Genomic DNA, 23,868 nt, shown 5'->3' with positions numbered 1-23,868 from the left:
TGCCATATTCCTTTTTAAAATTGCATAATGGAATGGTGGTCTTGAGTTAATGTTGAGATTAGAGGGATTTATTTAATTGTTGCTTATGCTTCATACTCAGCTTTGCAATATTCCATTAACTGGCTTCTGCCATATTGCCATATTATTTCTCATAAAAAGAAAGATAAGTTAAAGACAAATTCAGTTTAGTGGAGTCAAAAAGTCGGTCATCTGCCCTCTGTCCGTGCTTGTTCTTGGACATCCTGTGCTGTATTGGTCTCACCTGGTATAAGAGGACAGGATGTACCTTTATATATTGCTGAAACTCACTGAATAGTTCAGACCCACATGCACCCGTAAAACATTGACCCACAGCTCTCAGGACTGAAAATGAGAGTATTTGTGCTTGGAGAACAAAAACCAGACTCTGTAGTTGATAGATGGAAATACATATTCTCTGTGGGTTGGGAATAGGTTGGGCCTCTGGCAAACATGAGGAAACGCTTAGATAAACGATTAAACAAAGTGAGGACAGGAAGTAATAAACGCTTACAACGTTTTGCTTAAATCTCTGTCATTTTTTGATTATGAGATACAGCTTCTTGTGTTGGTAGTGGGGTTTTTAAATCACTACTACCTTTTTTATACTCTGAGTTGGTGCATAAAAATGCTCTAGTGGAATGCCTGTGTCTTTTGACATAAACAGTTTGTCAGAAGTATTAATAAAACATCAAATCCAAATCTGGTCTGTTATGTAGATCTTGGTCTGCCTTTAAAATACTGACATTTTGGAAAAATGTTGTGATCCTTTTGTGAAGGGTGGGACGTGATGGGGGGACATCCCCCAAACCAATGCCCTGGTTGCATTTAAATAGAATATCTGTGGAGATGAGGTACCAGTAAATAGCTTGAAAATACAAATATGGAGCTTGTGTTCTTGCTCATCTCTGTGGTTTGGAGAAGAACTCTTGACATTCTGAGTAGACCCCACCTACATAACATTGTGTGCCAGAGCATTTGTTTACCAAAGCATGTTTGTTCACCCCAGCCTGTATTTGCAAGTCTAGTAGAACGTGCTGTAGCTGGAATTCAGGAGGCTGAATTAAGAAACATCCACACAGAATTACTACTTAGAGAGTTTTTTTTCATTTTATACTTAGCTTAGCTTTGGTATACCTTCCTGCACAAACTGCTCAGATCTCCTGCAAACTCAGATACTTGGCCTGTTTTATGGAACTGTATTTGTAAACTGAATTCCAAAGAGTCTTTAAGAACAAAATGCAGGTCTTGCAGTCCCGTGAGTTGGGAGGTTTTTTAGCAACTTAGATTGATACTTCATGAGGTATATTGCACTTCAACTTCAGAGTGTAGCAACTGATACTTCATGAGGTGTATTGCACTTCAGCTTTAAAGTGTTGAACAGCACAGTGATTTATTACTGCATTGTATGCATGTCTGCTGAAACTAGTCCCAGAACAGGTTAGCGTTTACCAATAAGCTGTATATTTGACATGTCGAGCAAGGCCAATGGCATTCTGGGGTGCATTAGGAGAGGCATGGCCAGCAGGTCAAGGGAGGTTCTCCTTCCTCTCTACACTGCCCTAGTGAGGCCTCATCTGGAGTACTTTGTCGAGTTCTGGGCTCCCCAGTTCAAGAAAGATGAAGAGCTACTGGAGAGAGTCCAGCGGAGGGCTACGAGGATGGTGAGGGGACTGGAACATCTCTCCTACGAGGAGAGGCTGAGGGAGCTGGGCTTGTTCAGCCTGAAGAAGAGAAGGCTGAGAGGGGACCTAATATATACTTACAAATATCTGAAGGGTGGGTGTCAGGAGGATGGGGCCAAGCTCTTTTCAGTGGTGCCCAGTGACAGGACAAGGGGCAACGGGCACAAACTGAGGCACAGGAAGTTCCAGCTGAACATGAGGAAGAACTTCTTCCCTCTGAGGGTGACGGAGCACTGGAACAGGCTGCCCAGGGAGGTTGTGGAGTCTCCTTCTCTGGAGATATTCAAGACTCGCCTGGACAAGGTCCTGTGCAGCCTGCTGTAGGTGACCCTGCTTCGGCAGGAGGGCTGGACTAGATGACCCACAGAGGTCCCTTCCAACCCCTACCATTCTGTGATTCTGTGATTCTGTGATATATACTCAACCTTGTAGGACTCAGTGAGAAGGCAGGTCCAATGGACTTTTTTTTTTCCTCATATTCTTGGAACCCATGTAAATCTTCCATGCTCCCATGTAAGCAAGTGGAGGTGGCTTGAGGCGGTGTCTACGCTGTGCATCTGTAAGGTAACTGAAAACTAAGGTAAACGAGGCTGTCAGGAGTTTAGCATTCATACTATTATTCTGCTTCTGGTAGCTGAACTATTTGTGGAAATTTCCCTTGGGTACGTGCGCTGGACTGCACACTTGCAATGAACTGAGGGTAGGTACAGGGAAAAAAGAGATGTGGGCCCAGCTGGCAGTGAATACTGGTGTATGTCCCAGTGCCCTCAGATAGCAGTGCTTCTCCTACCGAGGTGGCTGTGGCTGGATGACGTCTCCCAGTGGAACCCTGCCAGCAACAGCACCTGTACGTGGACAGGGTGTGAACAGTGGGGTTTGGGTCAGAAGTGAGCTTTGTCAGACAGTTCATGTGCACTTCGACGTTCACTTTAAATGTCTTACATGACAAGTAATTTTTAGAAACTAATCTTATGTTGTTTGCTTTATAACAAAATACATTGGTGAACTTGCCCTAACTGAAAAAAGTACTCCAAAATGATTGATGTGGCAATAATACTACATTTTGGTGTAGGGATGAGGGAAAGGATTTGAGAGGGATGACGTGAGGTAAATAGAGATGCATGTATTGAAAATGCAGATAGGATATTTCACTGCCTGATACTGCTTTTTTTATCTTGAAATTCCATCATGCATTTATGCAGTTTCTACCAAAAATTGCTTGCCTATATCAAACTACCCAGGAAGTTGTTAAGTTGTGACATAGTTTTGTACAAAAGGAATCAATTTTCCTAAATACATTTATGAAAATATACAGAGGCTTCAAGTAATCATGAAATGCAAACAAGCAGAACTCTTGCATTAAAGGAAAAAAGGGTAACTCATGGCCTTACTTGTCTTCATGTTTTCCATTTGTTTTCCATCTTTTAAAAGCCTATCTAGCACTTGTGACAGTAAATTGATTTTCATGGATGTGTGTTCTCTAATATTCATGTGTTTGGATAAAAGGTGAAACTGGTTATGGATTATAGATTGGTATCAAGCTCATGAGGGACGTTTATGCTGTGTCTGAGGTACGTAGCAACTTTCCTGCTGAACAAATCACTCAGCTTTTCTCCCCATCACCACTCAACCCATTATGCTCCATTTGCTATCTCCAGATCTTTATGCATGTCTAATACTTCCCCACAATGAGGTGGTGGCCAGGTCCATAAACTCCCTTTTCTACAGGGTAGTTGCCCATAGCTGTCACTTGAAACAGATTCCTGCTTGTTGTAAAAGACCACATGTGACACAACCAAACATGAAGTATACGAAGTACCGTCAGAAAGCCCTGGCTTGTAGGGAAGCAGCTCAGAATATAGCAATCCCACTGGGTCAGGGAATGAAGATTCTTTGAAGTGGAGTAAAATCTGGGATATGAAAGTGGCCTTTGTGAGGGGAAAGGGAGGCATCCCTTGGCAAATTCTCTGGTACTGTGTGAGGAATGAGGGCTATGCTTGGACTGAGATGGGATCTGTAAAACCTGCCATATGTCTCATTTTCTCCAGAGGTGCCTCCTCTTTTCCTCTGCCTGGAGGTGGTACCAGGACAGAACGTGTTTGTATTTATTTTGGAGCTCTGGATACCCATCAGACAAGTAAGAGTGGCCATTCAGCCCCGACTGGAGATGTTAAGAAGTCCTGTATAGGTCTGCTGAACGTTCAAAGTACAGCTAATGCTTCTTGGAAGGACCAGATATATGGGCTGTAGTGTTGACCAATGTAAATGTCAATGCACTTAAGGCAGAGGTGCCACTGAATGCCTTCCTAGTGGGACTTTTCCATGTGACTGAGCGTAGTTGCTGTTTACTACGGTTAGTCTAGCCCAGAGAAACTCACAGCTGTTAGCTTCATCATCCCAGCATGTAAATGCATTGCTGGAGAGACTGAGAACTTCATATATTTTTAACAAAAACACAGTTGCTCTGAGGAGCACTGACAAGGAATCTGAATTTCCAAGGTACGCAATCGTGTGCTTGGCATACATATTCCCCTAGGTAGGGATAAACTCACCTTTTTAATCTTTCAGCTTTACTAGTTTTTCTTTAATTCCTTATGACACTGTTGCTTTTGGAACAGTGCTTGTTTGTGTACTAGCATTTGTCTTTAGTGTATGCTGCAATTGACTTAAACCAGTTTTCTACTTAGCTTCTGTGAAGAATTTCTTTGATGTGGTGCTGCGGTCATTCTTCTGGTCCGTGTTATGCATACTCTGTGATGTTCATGAAATGATGCGATTTATTACGGTTTTTCTATTGTTTTCCATTCTTTCGGTTTGTGGCATTTGCTGTGCTAAGTGTGAGTCCACGTAGTGGTGTTGTAGATCCTGGTTTTGACCTCCACCAGCCTCTGTGCCTCAGGACACTCTTGTAATATATGGATCACTTCTTTGAGCCTGGAGTGCTGGAAAATGGTCAGTTTGCTGTGAATATCATTCAGGGCTGGGAAGCTTCCTTTGCTTGCCAAGTTCTTGTGTTTTGTCGAGAGATAATAATGAATCTTTCAATCGCACCTGTTTAAGTGGCTCGTGGTAGTTTCGTGTGGGTTGGTTCGTTTGTTTGGGAGAAGGGGTTGAAGTGTATGTTCGCTACAAATTGATCTCGTAAGTATTCGTTTCATTCCTTCAAACTGAAAGATTAATCTGAAGACGTTTTGTAGTTGATCTAGAGTACAAAAGGAAAGTAGGGAAAAAAACATTTCAGCTGCACAGCTCATGTAAAACCAAACCATTATTCAGACTTCACTAATAAGCACAGGCACGCAACTATGAAAATGAATAAATGAAAGCTATTAATATGCATACATGCATTAAATGTTACAAAACCAACTTTGGTGAAGAACAGTTACCTAGTGACACTGTTGCTTGCATGTGCATCATGAGGCTTAAATCTTCTCCAGCTGGCATTTCCTTCACAGTTTTAACACTCGGGCTTTCAGCTAGATCACTTGCCCACTGAGAGTCTTCTGCTACTTGATTTTGTTCTTGGTAGCCGGTGTTTTCTGGCAATCTCGTGTGTCCAAGGAGTCTGTCAGAAAGGCTGTTTTCTCTAGTACATGACCCTTGGGTGTCATGCTTTGTGGTGCTGAACGCCTGGTCTCACCTGGCCCATTCCCAAGCCTCCTCAGCGTGCTGTTTCTAAGCAGGCAGTGGGGTATGAACAGGGATTAATTAGGTTTATCCAAATGAGGCTGAGAAGCAGTGTGAGAGTAACTGATAGAAAAGGGCAAGTGCATATCTGTCTTCATACATTTTATGGGGTCTTTGCGGCTGCCAGAATTCTGGGTGTTAGACAATATTTGTCCTGAGTTTATGTGCCTGCATCATTGTGAGGCCCATCCATTGCAGCCTGAGGCTTTGCAAAGGGTGATGTCCTCAGGCTGCTCAATGCTGTGTGGGTGGATATGACCTGCTTGGAGTTGGGTTCATGAACTAAAACAACTGGCACATGCAAAGTTAACTACAGTGGCCATCATTTGTTTCCTGAGCAAAGTCAAAGTTTAGGGCTTTATATGCTAAAGACTAACAATAATTATTTAAAAGATCACTTTGCATCTATTGCAGTGTCATGTTAATGCCTTTTGGAGGGTTTTAAACAGACATGCATTTGGTTTAACTGGCGTTGCTGGTGTGTGAAGAAGAGTTGTTGATTCCAAACACCATCTCATCTCAGTGTCCAAACCTGATGACTCTGTTAATGGTCTGTTCTGGGGCAAGGAGGTTATGTTGTCCCTGAGCATGAGGAGTAGGATGGATAGCTTGGTGTTAAAAGTGATAAGCTAAGATAATCTTTTGAAGATGCAGGAGCTGAAACTGAAAGCTGTGGTGTTGGTGTTTGAAGCTGATAGTGAGGTAATGATTTTGAGGTGTTACTCAATTGACCCACCGTGTTTTAGCAGTGACTAAAAATACTGGACTGCGTTTGTCCCGTGGTTTGAGCTGTGTTTGTTGTGTGAAGATTTCAGTATGTACTGAGTACCACAGAATGTACATACGGAACAGTGTTTACTAGCAAAGTGCCTGGCTATGTTTAAAGAAGTCTGCATTCCTGCTTGCCTTTGTCTTACAGTGCTTTTTACACTGTATTTTTTTGTGTGTATAGTTCTCTTGATGTTGTAAAATTAGACTTTTGATCTTTGGTCAGGGACAAGATTTCCATACTAATTTAAGAACTTTTTCAGTAGAAACGGAACCCAATATTTCAGATCATTGCTACCTGCTCATACTGGGCTTGGAGAAACATGTCAAAGGTACCCTGCATTTCTGTGGCCTCTTGCAGTTGCAGTGGGTTGAGATGGGTCTTACATTTCTCTTCCCTTTTTTCTGCTTTTCCTGCCCCGCCACCCAGTTGCTGGTATTCTTCAGCAAAGACTTGAAATAGTTGGGATGACAGCACAGTACACGGATTTGTAACATCTTCAGAAGCGAAGTACTGCAAAGCAGTGGAAGCTGGATTATTTGTGTGTATTACGTGCCCAGGAAACATAAACAGGGAATGCAAGGGTGTTCCTGGGTACAGAAATGCCAGAGCGAATGCTGACCTTTAACTCCGCTTAAATGGCAAGTTGAGTTCCGTGTGTTTGTCTGTATGCTACACAGTTAACCACCAGGTATCCACATTGACATTAGAATATTAGCTTTTAAAAGCTCATTAAGCAAATCTGTAAATTAGGGTTTATTTAAATTTTAGAACCGTAATAGTGTTTTGCATGGTATGATGTACTAGACAGATGAACATGCTCTGGGAATTGATTCAGGCAAATTACGGTTTAGGGATACGTACCACGTTGCTGCTCTGCAACCACTTACGACTGAGCACAGCTTCAGAACACTGAGAGGAACTGCATAAAATGAGCCGGTTCATAGCCCAGTCTTCAGGGAGCTGTTAACTGTGAGGAAGGACAAAGAGCTGGTCTTCATTCGAAGGTTTAGGGCTTAGACTGTGTGGCCAGGTAGACAGAGTTAAATTATCTCTCTAGGCCAGGGTCGCCTTCTCAGCTTTCCCGGGTTGAGGCCCCTCTGCTTACTGTAAATCAGTCCAGTGGCTCTGTTCAACGGATCTGCTGACAAGGGAATCATTAACTGAAAACTACCAACCGGACAGAAGATGAGCACTACTAAACAACCAAGTAAAGTAACTCTTGAATACAGATTACCCGATTAAATTATTTGCCAGCCAGTTACTCTGGCTGACGGAAGTTCAAAAGCCTTCTGCTCTGGGGTTCACAACGAGAAGTGCTAACAAAGTTTCCTTAAAACTTCTCTATGAATATAAGGCAAATATCTTGCCTAATCTGAACAAGCAAAAAGGCGGCAGTTGCTACGATGCAGAGTCTCTGGATCTGGCAGTGCCTACCCAAAAATACAAAACTCCAGAATCAGGAAAGGGCAGGTTAAGATGGGAAAATTCCTCATTTCTTCCTGCGCGAACTCTGCTGAAATGGAAGCTTGTGATCCAGTCAACTTGTAGCTTGTGTGTACACAGTTACAACACGCTAATCCAACCACTGACGTATTTTAAATAATGCCAGGCTGCTTCACTGGTTTGTTTTTGGAGAGTGCTTGGATGACTGTCAGTGTCTGACACATGAGTGTAGTATTATGCAGAAATACTTCTGCAGCAGGAGTGTTCAAAAACAGGATCTCCCCAGTTGCCGTTTGCCAATGCCTGCGACTGTCGAAATGAGCATCGTCATGTCTCGTCAGGCCCGAATACAGGTCTTGTGAAGACCTGCTTGTAGAACATGGGGGTTCTCCATAATCGAAAGAACAATTCCCTGATGAAAACCGGTGGGCTTTTTGAGGGTCCTCAGTGCCACATTGGTCAAGACGGTGGAACGGGCTACGGAGCTTTCACGCTTGCTCATTCTTTACACAGCAGGCAAGATCCCGAGAATCATTTCAGCTGTTTGTATGGAGGAAGCTAAAACAGCATAGGCTTTTACCTCATCCCGAGTGCTACCGTTTGCATTAGATATTCTTCGACTCCTAAGCCTTGTCTGAATGATGAACATACCTGTTCAGAGACCACAGCAGATCCTCAATAAACACGAGGTTTTAACTTAACGGGTGCGGTAGTCTGTGCTGTTAAACACAACCCACGCTAATGCCTGGCTGTCCTGCACTTTCAGATCCAGTTAACAAAATAAAGAGTAATACTGCCATTGAAAGAGGTTGGGGTTTTTTTTTTTCTGGAATTTGTATTTTTATAACTGTGTTATGGCCTCAATCTGCTCAGGAAAAACATAGCAGGTTACACTTGTTTTTAAAAGGTCTAGCTGAATTTTAACTGGGGCATTGAAACTCACCCTCTGATTTCAGAGGGTGCAGAAATGATTCCCTGAATAGTGCTAGACGTGATACAGACGTGTCTCATTTTTCTGCGTTCTTCCTTCTGCACATACAGCTGCCATTCCAGCAGCCAGCTGGTTTCATGGCGGCCTTGCCAGAGGACTGTGGACACCCCTAAACGCACGGAAGAGTTAATTGTGCCCCTCTTGCGCGCAATTTTTTTTTTTTTTTTAATAATTATCAGAGTGGCATCTGGCGTGTCTGTGGGGAACTGCCCAGGAGAAGCGGGACCATCCCCGGGGGCTGGCGGGGGGGGGGCACACACTTGAACCTAGTGGCGGGGACAGGGAGAAGCGGGAACTTGGAGTTTAAAAAAAAAAAGTTTTGTTAAAAAAGGAGGTGAGGGAGAAAGCCTCGCCTCCGGCCCGGGGGTGGCGGCGGGGCAGGCGTCCGGCCGGAGGGGAGGGGAGGGCTGCGCGGGCGGGCGGGCAGCCTGGCGCGGGCCGCAGCCTGGCGCCGCGGGGGCGGGCGCTGGCTCCGGAGAGGGGTGACTGGCGGTGAACGTCCCCCCCTCAGCGGCGGCCGCACGTGCGGGGTGCGTGCGGGGGCGGGGGAGGGAGGGGGGGGAGGGAGGCTGCCGCCCGGCGCGCTGAGGCGAGGCGCGGCGCGGCGCCGGGCCCTGCCCTGCCCTGCCCTGCCCTGCCCCGCCCCGCCGGCGCAGGGCTCCTCTCCGAGGCGGAGCCGCCTTCCGCCGTTCTGCGGCCGGTGGGGCCGCGTGTGCGTTGGCCGGCGGGGTTCCGGGGGAGCGGCGGGCACCGCCGGGCTGGGGACGTGAGAGACCCGTCACTGGCTGCCAGCCGGGGAGCGGTCGTGGGGGCGAAGGTGAGCAGCGGGGTTCGCTGCCGAGCTGCGCGGTGGGCGGGTGCGGGTCCGTTAGGCGGGGGGGGTCCGTTAGGCGGGGGGCCGTGCCCCGGGGCGTTACCTGCCCGGAGCCGGTGCTCGGGCAGAGCGCGGCGAACCCGAAGGGGAGCACCGCTGAGGTGGTGTCCTGGACAAGGCGAAAGCTTTTTAGGCAGCGCTGTCCTGCAGGGATTCGGGTACCCTCGAGGGGTTTAATTTTGTGGAGGTTAATTAAAAGGCAATTGTCAAGTATTGAGGCTAAAGCTATTTTGACAGCTCGTCCTTTTTTCCATAATTATGTGAATTTTCCTCCTCTAGCAGCTCTTAAACATGTAAGTGTCTGCTTCTAACTGCGCAGTGTTTTTGTAGTATGGAACATGCGTTTCTTATTCCCCTTTAAACTGAAGATAGGTTTTTGTGCTGGTGCTAACATTTCTGCGTGGAAATGAAATGCGCTTCAGTGCCGTTATGGTTCTTCCAGTTACTTGGCACTGAAGACTTCTGTGAGTATCACTTGCTGCAGTATTCTTGTGGCTAAGGATTTTTTGGTAACTCCTTCCAGTCATGTATTCGGTGTATTTATAGGCTTAAGCAGAATGAATCTGTGTTTTTAAAGGCTGCTGTTATTCCATTTTGAGTTCTTTTAATGTTAGTGGTGTTTCAGACTCAGTGTCTAAATACAATTACGATTTTTTTTTTCCAGTCTTCACCTGTATGTCATCTCTTCAATGACTGTAATATGGACTCATGATAAAAAAGGAAAGTGTGTATGGAGGAGTGTTTTCCTGAAGGCTTTTAAGATTTAGATTTCAGGAAGAAGTTTTATTAGATTTTGGAAAGCATTTTGGAAAGTTCACTGTTAATGTAGTCAGGTTAGTCTCCATGCATGGTATTTCTAGTAACTTAAAGCTAAAAAACTGGCCTGTTTCTTAAAAGATATTTTGAGATACTCATTTAGGTCAGAAATACAGCATGTTTAGGTTGCACATCTCAATGAGAAGTACTGGTTGTTTTAACAAGCTTGACAGTTTCAAAGCTGAAGAAGTAGTCCCTAGTGGTTACATGGTGATGACGAATTGTGTTAAAATTGCTTTCCATCCTTAACTCTTACCTTTGATTGTAAATTACAGCCTCACCACATCTGACATTATTGCACCAAATTCTGTTATACATGTATAAACAACTGTGCTCTGAATCCTTACAGAATTGAAACACCTTGTGGTCTCTGCCGCACTGAAATATGTGAGAGGTCAGTGTATGCTCTTAGCTGAAGGGGTTTGTAAACTGTCCTTAAAGAATGGGCATGAAATACTAGCTGTAGTTGCAATGATGTAACATGAGGAATCAAGTGGTGGTGAACTGGGCCTGTGGTTTGGATATTGCTGAAGGCCCTTTCTCTTACATGCCTTTTGTGTGCCAATATTTAAGTTGTTGCCTTTTCATTATCCAACAGTTTTATGGTTATAGGCAGCTGTGAATTCTGTAGAGCACAGACTTCAAAAGTGTTTTCTGGATGGTGAACTGTAGCTTGGATTTACATACTTCATTATTTTGAAATCCAGACATATTCTGTAGTATGGATTTTACCCTTATGCCGATTACGGTACATAAAATGCAGTAACTTTATGTTCTATGTGTTGGCAATAACATTAGTGTTAAATCAATCAGAATTCTGTGTTTATGTAGTGAAACAGAACAGTTGGTGCCTTTTGTTGCAGGCCATGTAAAAAATGGGCAATATATCTGGAATTGAAATTTGGGGTTCTCTTTCTTAATCTTCATCAAGAGGGGCAAAATGAGGCTGGGATTGTTTGCTTAGTGTACTGAAGTCTGACTGCCCTCTTACGTAGAACTAGCCATGTTGCAAGCGGCTGGTATCAGCTGTCTAAGACCTCTTGAAAGCAGCTCACCGTGCTGCTGTTACAACTTTTGATCTGTGCTATCCTTAGGCATTTACATTTGACTTTGATTGGTCTTGGTATGTAGGAGGGCTGAGGAAGCATGCCAAGAAATGTGCAGGTAGCAAGTGTAACGCAAACTTGATTTTTTTCTTTTTTTAATGCGCTCGGCTGTTTGTGTAAGTCACACCAGCTGAGGCACATAATGACCTTTCCAGATACTATGGACACAGGCTAAAGATGAAATTATTATGGACCGATGTTCAGGATTAAAAGACAGCTACCTTTTATTTGCAGTATTTGTTCTTTAGACCCATTTTATTACTCGGGGTTTGCTTACTACAGCAAAGAACCTGTGTTCTGTCGTGTAATAAACATGAATGAAAATAGATCCAGTCCAAGCCACCAATCTTGTTATGTGCCAGTTAGAGTATTTTTCTGGAGGTGGGGCAGAAGGGATGTTTTTGGGTGCAGCAGAATTGCAGGAAGTAAGTGTTTGCCTGACTTGTCCAAAGTAAGTTTGATAGAGACAGAAAAAGAGGAGTTACTTATTTCTTTCTCTTGGTTGAGTTTTCACTTTACCTACTATCCTTTTCTACAAGTAGAAAGAATCAGTTGACTTGGACTTTGCCCACATTGCTGCAGAGTAGTGGTTTGCTTTCCGTAGTGGTGCTACTAGAGATCTTAAAAAATGCAAGGTAGTGAGTGGGTGTGTAAACAGGGAGTAGGCTTTTTCCTTTATACCAGTAGCTGAATTCTCAGTTCTCCTCTCAAATTGTAGTTAGAAGGGAATGTGGAGATAAGCCAAGGCTTGTCCACAGTGTTTTGGTTAGTGCTCTCCTTTTTCTTCAGCTGGAACATTTCGAGGTCTGTGCTTGTGTTTGGTGTTCTCGTATTAAAGATCAAACGTATATGGTATTTAAAAGGATGACCTACGTGAAACCTGTTTTCTTCAGAACCAAAGTTACTCAACAGCTTCTGGCCATCCATCTCTCTTTACAGATTAGCAATCTGTGTTTTGCTTTTGACTCTTTCTGAAGCATGTGACTTCTCGTACAGTCCCTGGCTCTCCTCAGCCTGTATTTCTGTTGCACTGGGTTCTGAATATCTTGTCTCCCGTTTCCTGTGTGTCAGCTGCTTGTCTGGTGACAAAGTGGGACACTATTTCACCATACAGCGATTGAGAAAAAGTTAACTTTCTGGGCTTTCTCAAAGATTGCATAATGTCCAGGGATATGTTCAGTCATTATCGGGATATTTGTGGTGAAGACTGAGGAAGTGATGAAAAGTATGCCAAAGATGATACTTTCTCTAAAGTAAAAGGAAATAGAGTAACATTTATAGCAAATAATAGGACTGTCACCTGTATCTTGCTCTGTCTATACACAGGTTCCTTCTATGATTGGAATCACACTCAGGTGGGATTTTCAGCAGCTGGTTTTACTGGTGGCTCAGTCCTAGAGTAAGTCTTTCTGGGTAGATAATTAATTGTATAGGGAAATAGTTGTTCTGTTCCAGGGGGTGAGCGTGGGTCCTGGTGATTCTTCCAAGCGTGCTTGCAGGGAGGCTGTCGTTTGGGTTTTTTGACTGTTCTTGTCTCTGCTTTCCTTGTGTTACTCAAAGGTTTGGAGTGGGTATGGTAGCTGATTTGCACTGGCCATAGAGGCATTTAAGAGAATTTGGCTGCAGCTAGAGAGGCAGCAGGTGAGTACACAGCTTCCTAATCTGGTATTGAACATTCTTGGCAGAGGGTGACTCATAAGCACCCAGAACAAGGGACTTTGGTTGTACAGTGGTATAATCTTCAGGCTGTTGTCATTTAAAAAAAAAGAAAAGAAAATGTTTCAGTGCAGAATAAAACAATCTGATTAAACTTCAGAAGCCTCTTCTAATACAGTTTGAGCCTAGCTTATGTGGAAAGGAGTGAAAAGAGGTTGTCATGTATCACTAAACTATGTGATGTTTGCCTGTTGCGTGTAGCTGTTATGGGGTTGCACAAAATACTTTATTGTAAGGCATTCAGAAAATTCTTCATTTATGGGTGTAGTAGATCTATGTAGCATCAGGGTTCTGTTATCGCCATGCTCTTAACTTAAGAGGTAAGGGTCAGCCTGAAATTTGACATTGTTGTGGCTTCCTGCAGGAAACAGTGAAAACACTGCTTGGTTTTTGACAGTCGCTGTGGAGAGAATGTACAGTGTAGCTGTTAACAGGCTTGAAACTTTGCCAGGAGGCTGGGTGACTTCTGTCCTCCTCTAATGCAGTTGTCTGTGCCTTGCCCTGTTCCAGGCCTAGATACTGTAGCAACTTCAAAGTTTTAGTTGTTTCTGGACAGCGCTGGTCTCTGTGTGAACCTGTCTTGTGTTATCCACGTGTTCTTTCATTAGTGCTCGAGTATGATTTAGGGGCTATTTATTTTGCTGCCTGGTTTTCTAAAGTTGCTTCTCCTTTCTGCCTGTTTTAAAAGTTGAGGCCAGGGGATATGTGTTCTTAGTTACAGGAGAAGCTATAACCAGGGGCAGAGACTTAGCTGACTGACTGTTAAATTCACTTGTATCTGGCAACCCTCAAGACACTGCAGTTTGCATTTTTGAAGTTGTTGATGAAAATACGTCTCTACTGTTTGCCCTTCATTAGTATGTCATGTAGTTACCACAGTATTAGTGGTTTTACCTGCAATTAAAACTACAGCTGTGTTCCTAAACTACAGCATGGCAAAGATTAAGGCAAATCTATCCCTATTTCTAGTGTCAGACCTACAGTTCAGATACAAGAAGCTCTCAAGAGTGCTTGTGGCAAATAGAAATTGAAAGAAAGCTCCTCTGGAGCTTAGTGGGAAACTGATAACGCTTTTCTTCCAAGTTTGTCAGTTCAGCTTAGTGTTGGTGACCCAGGCACAACTCAGAGGAGATGCCTCAGGGAAAGAAAATAATCACAGTCAGTGATCTTCCAGGCAGTTTAAAGAAAGAAATCCAAATATTGCAGTTTCAGCTTCTCAGATGATTTATTCTTCTTCTCCTGAGTAAGATGAATAAACTTTTCCTGATTTAATCTGGGTGACACTTCCTCCTTTTGTTTTCCATTGATCTTTCAAATTCAGATCTGGAATAAAACTCAGTCTTCCAAGTGATACCCTTTGGACTACAGCTTTTAATCCATACTGCTCCTGTATTGGTGTTTAAAACTGTGACACCAAGAATAAAAAAATGAAAGGTATGAGAGAGAAGTATGGCCTGTATTATGAGAATGAGTGCAAGCGTGTTAGGAAGCTTTGTAATGAATGTCAGTTTACAAGAGGAGAAAGACGATGTGTGATACTAGTCAGGGAACACCTAATCCGTTTTAAAGCTGGTTTTTCTGTGATGAGCAGGAAGACGGATAAATACAGAGACTTGTGCTCAGTTCTTGGCGCTGGACCTCAAGTGGCTAAAGATTGACCTAAGTGCTTAGTAAAGTCTGAGCTTAGTGAAACACTTACTGGAAGTGGTGCCTGTTGACTGTTTTAGTGGAGCTCTCATGATGGAGAAGAGCACAGTTAACCTTTAAGTCTTCCTTTTAGTGTGTGGCAATAGGTGAAGAACAGTCTTAATCCCATGCTGGTATAAAATTGTGGAAAATGGGAACTGTGCCTCGTTGTACTAAAGCTTTTAACAGGGGCTTGCTGGAGGAAAAGAGAAACAAATTTGAAACTCAAGGTCTGTGAGACTGGCTTGGATGAGATGTGTTATAGTCAAATAAAGGCTGGGGGAAGCTTAACCTTGCCTCAACCCTGTCATCACCTAATCAGTGGAGAACAATCAAATTAAGGTGAATGCAGATGTAACAAAAAAGAATTCTGTGAATATGTTGCAGTATGGATGATCTATTGCTTAGCTGTGATTACAGTGGTTTCAAACACTCCTTTTTGTTTAAAGTCACCAGATAGGTCTTTGAAAATTACTTAATTTTTAATGGCTACAGGAGGAATGATAACGTGAAGTTTGAACAGGAGAGGCGATTAGGATTTTGGGAACAAGAAAAATAGTCAGCTGACTGACTGAGACTAGTTGGGTATCAAGAGCAAATCTTTCCACTGCATTACAGGGACTTCGGCCTTCGTGCCAACGTAAATATGGGTGTCTCTCTAATAGCAGAATTGCATTGGATTAGTTTGTGCTTTTTGGAAATTTATGATTTGAAATATATAGTTCATTTTTATACTTCCCTGTTTTAAGAAAACAGGGTTAGATGTTGAACTGGGCGCTCCTTTTTCCTCTGGATGTTTTGAAGAGAACTGAGATCTCCTCTTTCTAAAAAATTTTTCCCGTGTTTGTAAGTTGGTCAGACACAGAGTGTTCTGAAAGCTGAGTTGCATTCACTGAAATGCTGCAGGTGGCCATGCAGTAGCAGTAATTTCGACTGCTCTTAGGCAGTGCTGAAGTTCCTGTTGTTTGCAGTAGGGTCCAGTAAATGACTGGCTTGTGCTCAGGGCAGGTGTGGAGAATACTGTCCCTCTGAGTGAAGAGGCATCTACCTCATACTAAGCTTTCTGCCTTTTTGAGGGCTTTAACTGCTCTTCTCTTGTGCCCTTCTCAAGTTCTTCAAGGAAGCTAACCGTTCTACTAAAGGAACGGGCAACTGTTCTGTTCTGCTGAACACAAAGTATACCATGTGTGGGGGAAGGGAGGGCAGAGCAGGGAAATAGTCAGGCAGACATGATGTTACCTGTGTCCCTCTCTAAAATTCACATGAAAAATTATTTTTTCTCATGTCGTCTTTCATCTCTGATGTGATAATTAAATACACTGAGCCTGTTCTGGCAAATCTGAAATGCCCTCTGGTACAGACTCATGTACGTGTTAGTGGCTTTTCTCAGATGTGTGATACCAGGTTGTCATCTTTAATTATTTCTCCATGCTCTATCTTTGTTCCTTCAAAGTGTTGTCTATAGTAAATCTGTTTCTAGTATGTCTACACAATTCAGTGACTTTTTAGGGTGCTTTTGTGTCCTTAGAGAATGTGAATGATTTCAGTGAAACAACAAAGGACCACAAGCCTGAAACAGTTTGCAAAACCATAATGATTGTGGCTGTATATGTGCATAGTAAAGTGCATTTCCTGCCAGGAGAAGTTCCTGTCACACAGGTTTTAGCACTGCAAGTTAAATGTTCCTGTACTTAATTTTCCTTTTCTGTTTGCTTTAAGATTACATGATGGAATTCACATTTTTTCAAGAAAAGCTGAGTATCTTGGATCAATACCATTGAAGATATCTTCTGATTGCAACACCTGAAGCAGGGTCCTTTAACAAATTTGTCAAAAGAACACATACAATGGATCTCAAAGAAAGCTGCCCAAGTGTTAGCATTCCCAGCTCTGATGAACACAGAGAGAAGAAAAAAAGATTCACTGTAAGTACGTAGGAGTGTAAGCACTATAGGTAAATGCATAGGCTATTAGTGCTTAGAAGTGCTACTTTTTTTTTAACTAGTAGCTTGAAATTATTTTTAACAGGTTTATGGAAATACGTTCACTTGCTCTTGTGAGTACTGGCCATAGTCCAGTGTGAGAAGTTGTGAATGTTTTACAATGTGTAACTGTGGTGCTTTCTGCAAAAAGAATTTGGCTTTACAAATTTCTGGTATTTTTACCCCCAAATAGCACTATTTTCTCATATAAAAAACGTAAGTGTCTAAATGCAGGGATAACGTTTTGGTACCAAAGCAGATGAAGATTTGGCATCCTACATCACTTTTCACGAAAACATTTATTTTGTAAAGGAGTGAAGTTCGGTTTTGCTTGGTGTTTTGTTTTTAAATGGCCATTTTTTCACAAATATCCTATTATACTTTTAGAAGTTTTTGTGTAAGAGAAAAAAAATATAAAAAACTCAAATTTTTGAAAGGCCTGTTTTTCTGTCGTCTTTCCTGTTTTCTCACTCTAATGCCCGTGAGTTTTTTCCTGTACTGTTCCCGTTTCCACTCCTTGTCATTCACCCCCCTCTTCCTTTCTTGGCCTCCCAGTTTGACTTGCTTTCTGGAAGTAAAAGTCTTCCCATTCTGTGGGGAAACTATTTTCCAGTATGCAGTGCAAAGAAAGTAGTGTGGTATGGATTTTTGTTTTGCTTATATGTATGCTAAGATATAAAGACAGCGTCATACTTCCTCTAAGAAGCTCAAACTGTTTCATTGCTCTTGTGCAACTTCCTCTAAGCTTTTTTGAGTGAATTAGTCACTCTTCAGATGTGCAGTGCAAACACCCTTAGACTGAATTGCTGTCTGAAGAATACAACAAAACAAAGATTGACTTTGTGTTACAAGTGTCTTCTCTTCACCTCTCTTCCTCAGAGAATAATAATGCTGTTTGATTCTACAAGTGTATCCAGATATAATTTGAGGAAGGAGTGTGCTGGTAAAGGGAACGAGAATTTTACTAATACTTGAAACTGCTGTGTGCATGTGAAACTCAGCTGAGCAGTAAAAACTTTATAAGAAGTGTAAACTTGAGCAAAACGGGTTGGTTTTATTGCCTCAGTGCTGGCAGTTCTGATGTTAAAATGTGCCAGTGGGGTACATTGTGGTGCATGCTAGCGTTGTGATTTCCAGGTCATTTTACCTGAAGATCTGTCTCACAACCTTAGCAGCTTAAAGGCACTTTCTTTGGATGTGCCCTTTAGAAAGCTGCACAAGCAAGAGTAGGAATCTTCAGAAACGGGGGACTGGGTGGAGGAGAGGAATCGAGCCCAGCTTGCACTGTGTGGAGGTACGCTTTGTCTTGGCAGCTTCTGCTTTCTGCATCAAGGAATAATTAGCAGCTTGACAAGAACTGCTTTTCACAACCAAGCTTTTGAGTATTATCGCATACGTTTTAGGATTTGGTAACAGAAGTGAGGGTCATACTAAACTTGATGGTGGGAACTGTGAATTCCAGCACGTGCCTGTCAGTGCCTTTACTGTGTCTTCTCTTTTGTAGCTGTGTTGTAATGACTGGAGCCTGTCAGTACTGCTTTTAGTGGGGAATGAGAGGGGTGCGGGGGGGAAACCATTCTTAAAAATTTTGTGGTAGGTGTAGCTGTCTGTTTCTGATTGCAGTGTTAGTGCTATTTCAATGAAGAGCGGTAAGAACCTTAGGATAAAAGGAAAGGTTAAAATGACAAAGGCTGGGAAAGACTTCATGTGGCTGTTTTGTATAATCTTCACTTTACTGTTGCTTACAGTATATGTCACTACTGCTTCTGAGATTATTCTAGAATTTTACTAGTCTGAATAGAAACTATGAATTCCAGCTCAAACCTTACAGTGGCTCACTTAAAGCTGGCATGGAAACAAGGCAAGTATGTGCAGCTTAGCTTTTATAGCTCTTCTTTTTCCCCTCACGCTTGCCCTGATGAAGCATTTTTAAAAATAATCATGTCTGTGTGCAGTCCTCATTGTGATAAATAAGTCAAGCTTTTCAGTTTTATCTTTGGAAAGGAACTCTTTGTTCCTCCTGAGCATTTTCATAATCTTTTATTGAATATTTGATTTTTTAGTTAAATACTGCATACATTTGATATATTTACTACCAGTTTTTTTTTCTTGACAAATAATTTAATGTTTTATGTTTTCGGGCATTCTGTCAGGCAAGCGTTTTTGCTTCCAGTTAATTCCTGGTAATCAGCCTCTATGTATCCACTCTAGTTCACTGTCATGCCTTTTTTCTGAAGATTCAGCATTCACTTACCTCATAAAAAAAGCACAATACTTGCTTGTTTTGGACCATATCTAGGCTATATTAATTGCTATTCTGTCCTTGCTGCATAGCAGGCCGTTCTTTTGCCTGTTTTGCTAAATAGCTTTGTTTTGTATTTCTTGCCTTTATCCCCATTCTATTTGATGTCCAAGGATTAATTTTCTCTTCTGACGTGTTCTTATCTCCCTTCACACCCCCGTCATATACAGGCTTGTTAAGAAATCTCTTTCAAGGCCACTGTTTGTCCGATTAAATCTGGAAGCTTTGTCTCAGACCTGTGATGTGTAATACTAATCTCCAGCCCTGTGGAAATTGTGGAGTTGTTTTTTTAATTTTGTTGACACTTAATAAATAGTTTCCTTATTTTCTCAATGCTTGCTCTCTTGAAATTGGAAAATAGCCTACCTTTTTACTTTTCTTTATTTAATACAAATTGAATATTTAATCCAGGTGCATGAGCTACCAAAACAGAGTTTGAAGCCTTTTCATTTCAGTAACTTCTTTTGTGAAGATATCTATCACATCCAGAAATAACTGGACTCTATCCTGTCTGTATCTGGGTAGATAGTTATGGTGATGATTGTGAAGTTTTCAGGAATTCTGTTTTTCTTCCTTTTTCCTTTCTCAAAGCTTTGTGTTATTTATCCACATACCACAAGGTGTAGATGCTGCTTATCTGTGTTTTAGGAGTTTTCTAGGACTAGTTTTGGTTGAGTAGTTAGATTTTAAAATGTTACTGTTTAAGTAAGGCTAGATTCCTCCCCCCACCTATCTAGAAAACAGGTATTGCACATCTCTAAATCATTGCATAGGTGTAGCTGAGAGTAGTAATACAGCCCAAAGACATGTTATGTTTCGGGAGTTTTACCAAACTCTTTGTAGACATCATATGTGTTCTTAGCATTCAGTGCTTCCATAACTGTTGAACTTGCAGTTTTTCCTTTATTTGATATGCAAGAGCTTCGGTGATGATGTGAACTGGATGACCTTGTATGGTTTTGTGTGCTCTCTCGTGTCAAAAATGTTGACTGTGTCATTGTTCTACAGCTAGCTACTCTGAGAACAAAACTGTTTCAGTTTTGAGGTTGCCAAGGAAGCGAATATCATCTTGTATCCCCAGTTAGGCTTGCCTGTGGACTTTGCAGTCTATGCATTTTGCCCTGCTAATTAAGGACATTTTGCATGGCCTGCTGCTTAAGCTTGTTGGCATTGATTTGCCATGCCATCATGGGGGGTGAAGATGGTGTGTGAACATTATTTGCAGGGCTTGATTGCTGTGTAAGATACCTAGTTCAGGAGGACAGCTTCTTGGCAGCTGAAGTTTTTGATGTTTACAGTCTAGGGAGGCTCTACAGGGTGTGTAGCTAGGTTTTATCAAGTGCTAACACTTGATTAGCAGTATGAGGGAAAGCTAGTTTTCTAAGAAGAGTCTCATCAGCATCCTGCTGGATGCTTCTGTCCAGCCTCCTGTGTTCCACAGGGAAGACTGAGAGCAGCTTGTCTGAGCAGTTAATGTAGTGTGAGATATGCATTCATGCTGAGGAACTGATGGTGGTGACTGCCACTTCCACTGAGGGAATTAGAGAGGTAAGCTGCTGTTGTGGGAGAGAAGGGAAATTGGGGTCTTGGTCCAGTTTTCTACATCAGGAATTAGGAACCTTCTGCACTCATTTCCTTGCTGTGCCCATCCTCTCCCCTGAATGAACAGCTGGGCTCCTTCTGGAAGTACAAGAGGGTGGAGAAGGAGGTCAGCTAGTTGCGTAAGAGACAGGAGAAGCCTGCTGGACACTCAGCTGTCAGCCAGATTTATGAAGCCAGGGACTGACAGTCTGTCTAGTTACTGGAGTCCACTGCTGCTATGGGATTTGAATGGCCAGAACTGTGCAGCAGGTTCAGGCTACGCTTCCCTTGATCCCAGTGCTATGGTATTATATAATATGCACTGTATTGCAGCCACAACAACATTTTTTCCCCATTGAACAAGTGTGTCTTAAGTCCCCAGCCATCTGCCAGGATCCTGACTGTAGTATGTATTCAAGACATTGCAAGGAACAGTTACTTTTATAACTGCCTTCCATATGTGCTTTCTCTTTAGGTTTTGTTGAAGGCAATCTTCAGTGTTCAAATGCTGTGCTTCCTTAATATTAGTCTTTGTGGTGAATTATCAAGTTGTTTACAAATTTCATAGCAAATGTTTATAGACTACTGTCTGATGGCTAGGTATTCTTGTTCGATATGAACTGATTTATGAAGCTCCATTAGATCAGCTTTGGTGTTATTTTTTTGCTTACCTGGTATTTAAAAAAAAAATCTGTATAATACCAGACTCCTCTAATTGTCCTTTTAATCATTTGTGTTGATGTTTATGTGACTTAGCTGTAAGAAATATACAGCTCAACAAATATGTTTACACAATACATTTAACAACCTGCCCTTATTTCCACCACAGTATTAAACCTGGGAGGTTTTGTTAAACTTTGCTGTTGGCAATAACTTTCTTTGTTACTACAGGTTTACAAAGTGTTGGTCTCAGTTGGCAGAAATGAATGGTTTGTCTTCAGACGGTATGCAGAGTTTGATAAACTCTACAATACGGTAAGCAAAAGGCAAGCTATGAAATCATGCCAAAATGGCACAGAGTAACACTTGTTTGCAGTGTTATGGTTTGAGTGAATTTCCTCTTGAGGAGTTTGAGTCAACATTCAATAACCATAGGAGCCTGTTTAAAGAAAATGACAGGGTGGGTTTTTTAAACATTGGTTTGTTTAAATTTCAAACTCAACATCCACTTATTTGTCACTTTTTTGTTGTTGCTTGGGATTGTAGTGTAAGGAGAGAAACTTCCAGTTTACTGATTGTCAAAACATCTGAAGTGTGCATTTGTTTTTGGTGGTAGAATCACTGCAAAACTTAAAACACCTAGATAGCTAAATTTCTCTTAAAATGAGTGTTTTACTTTGAAGTAGTGAAAGCAGTGAACAAATCCTTGTTTCTTAATATAAACTCTGGTAAGTTGGTCATGGTAATTCTTACCTGCAGTTTCATAGCCAAATTTTGTGGCAGTGGTCCAAATAAAATAGGCCTCTTCAGCAACTAAGTATGAATGTCTTGGGTTCATCGCTAGAAGAGGACTTTACCCATTTTACATAGTGGGCAAGTGGGGCAAATACTTGCTCAGATGTGCAGTCTGTTGTGTGTCCTGTGTCCATACTTTTCTCCAGTTCTCCATTTTAGTGAAGAAATCATTTTCGTGAAGTTCTTTGTTTTAGTGAGTTGTGAATTTTTGCTTTAACAAACGAAGACATAATTCCTCTGTGATCCCCATAAGAAAAGATTACCAGCTGTTTATCTGTGCATCCATTTCCCTCTCATTGCCCCTCTGGGACTAGTGAGACGTTTCACCCTTCTGTCTCGCTGTACGTGGGTTTGTGTGTGGCAGTTGTATACAAATACAGGCAGTGAGCTTGGAGCTGTCTTACAAGGTCTGAGCTGAAGTCAGCCTGGATACACCGTGCTGTGCTTTGCCTGCATCTTGGGATAGACTTGCAAGCAATGTGAAAACAAAGCATTCCCTTTTCAATACCTGCAGAGTGAGTGTTGGTGATGCTGTTCCCTTTGCCACATTCTCTTGCCATTCAGATTCGCGTTGCTGTGCTGAAGGGAGCGTAACCAGGAGGACATTTAGTCCACTTTCCATTCAGTGTAATTCATACAGTATAGCACAACAAAAAGAACTTTTGCTTTTAACCGGAAGTGATACTGATGTTTCTAAGGAAAGAAGAATTGCGAGCTACTGTATTAGAAAATTATTCTCTTAAAGAGAATGAGAGTAACATGGCTCTTCTGGAGCGCTTGAAGGTGAAGCAAATGTAATCAAGTCATGGCTCATGTCAGGTTTTTTTGATTAATTCAGTGATGTTGTATACAATCTTGTGGTCAGTTTATCAAGTGTAGAAGATAAGCGGATTATCAAATGCAGCATCATAAAACAGGCTGTTCATTTATTTACAATTTTGGCTTGGGGGTAGACCGCCTGTGGTTTCTAAAGGTTTAAGAATGTTGTTTGCACAAACCCAGAGGTCTGTATCCCCAACCCATCTTAAACCTTAGGCATATACTACTATGCAAGCAAGCAAGAAAAAAAACAAACCCAAGAGAGATAGAGAATTGATGGAGGAAGGAAGTAAAGAGGACAATAAAACCAACACTGAAATTCTAGCCTACGCTTTTTCATCTGGGGCAAGTAGCAAATCATTCTGGCAGTATTGCAGAAGATACCTGCAATAGTCCATAGCTTTCTAAACTGAGATGGCCTTTGAATTCAAAAGGATATGACTGGTGCAAACAAGTACAGGTTGTTTTGTGGTTTTTTTTTCCCCCAAGTGTGTGAGTGGAGAAGATGGCAGAGGAGAGCAGAATTACTAATAATCAGATGTTCAAACTGTTCGTCAGAAAAAGAACAAAATGCAGTTATTTCTAGGTATTTTGATGTCTAAGCACAACCCAATTGTATGTGTTTGATTTTCAGCTTAAGAAGCAGTTTCCTACCATGAACCTGAAGATTCCAGCTAAAAGGATATTCGGAGATAATTTTGATCCTGGTAAGTTATCATCTGTTACTCATTTTGTCAGTTTTGTTATATGAAAATTGATCTATTCCACCCTACAAGAAGCTATCTTAGATGAGTTTTACGCCAGTCCTCAAAGCAGTGACTAAACCAAAGTTTAGTCATGCTTCAGTCAAGAACAGGAGCTAGCGTAGGCATGTATTCTACCTTGTGATCATGCACAGAAGTATTGCCTAGTGGCCCAGTGCGTCTCTTGCACTG

At 42.1% G+C, this 23,868-nt stretch overlaps 1 protein-coding gene across 4 annotated transcripts in view; it reads left to right on the top strand.

Annotated features, from left to right (window-relative positions):
* SGK3 (serum/glucocorticoid regulated kinase family member 3) overlaps positions 1 to 23,868 on the top strand; it is a 63,209-nt gene that overhangs the window by 16,914 nt on the left and 22,427 nt on the right. For 3 of the 4 annotated variants that reach the window (XR_012763430.1, XM_075416052.1, XM_075416054.1), the window contains exons 2-4: positions 16,514 to 16,719; positions 21,551 to 21,634; positions 23,568 to 23,640. Coding sequence is in view for 3 of the 4 variants with exons in the window: in XM_075416052.1 (XP_075272167.1) it covers positions 16,642 to 16,719; positions 21,551 to 21,634; positions 23,568 to 23,640 (235 nt within the window). In the remaining variant the exon portion in view is untranslated. Of the gene's footprint in view, positions 1 to 9,242; positions 9,414 to 16,513; positions 16,720 to 21,550; positions 21,635 to 23,567; positions 23,641 to 23,868 lie in introns of those variants that run through there. The other variant, XM_075416053.1, reaches the window with a different exon arrangement.

This window comes from Opisthocomus hoazin, chromosome 3 (assembly GCF_030867145.1).
Source record: "Opisthocomus hoazin isolate bOpiHoa1 chromosome 3, bOpiHoa1.hap1, whole genome shotgun sequence".
Classification (NCBI taxonomy): domain Eukaryota; kingdom Metazoa; phylum Chordata; class Aves; order Opisthocomiformes; family Opisthocomidae; genus Opisthocomus; species Opisthocomus hoazin.
This window is presented reverse-complemented; position numbering and strand designations above follow the sequence as displayed.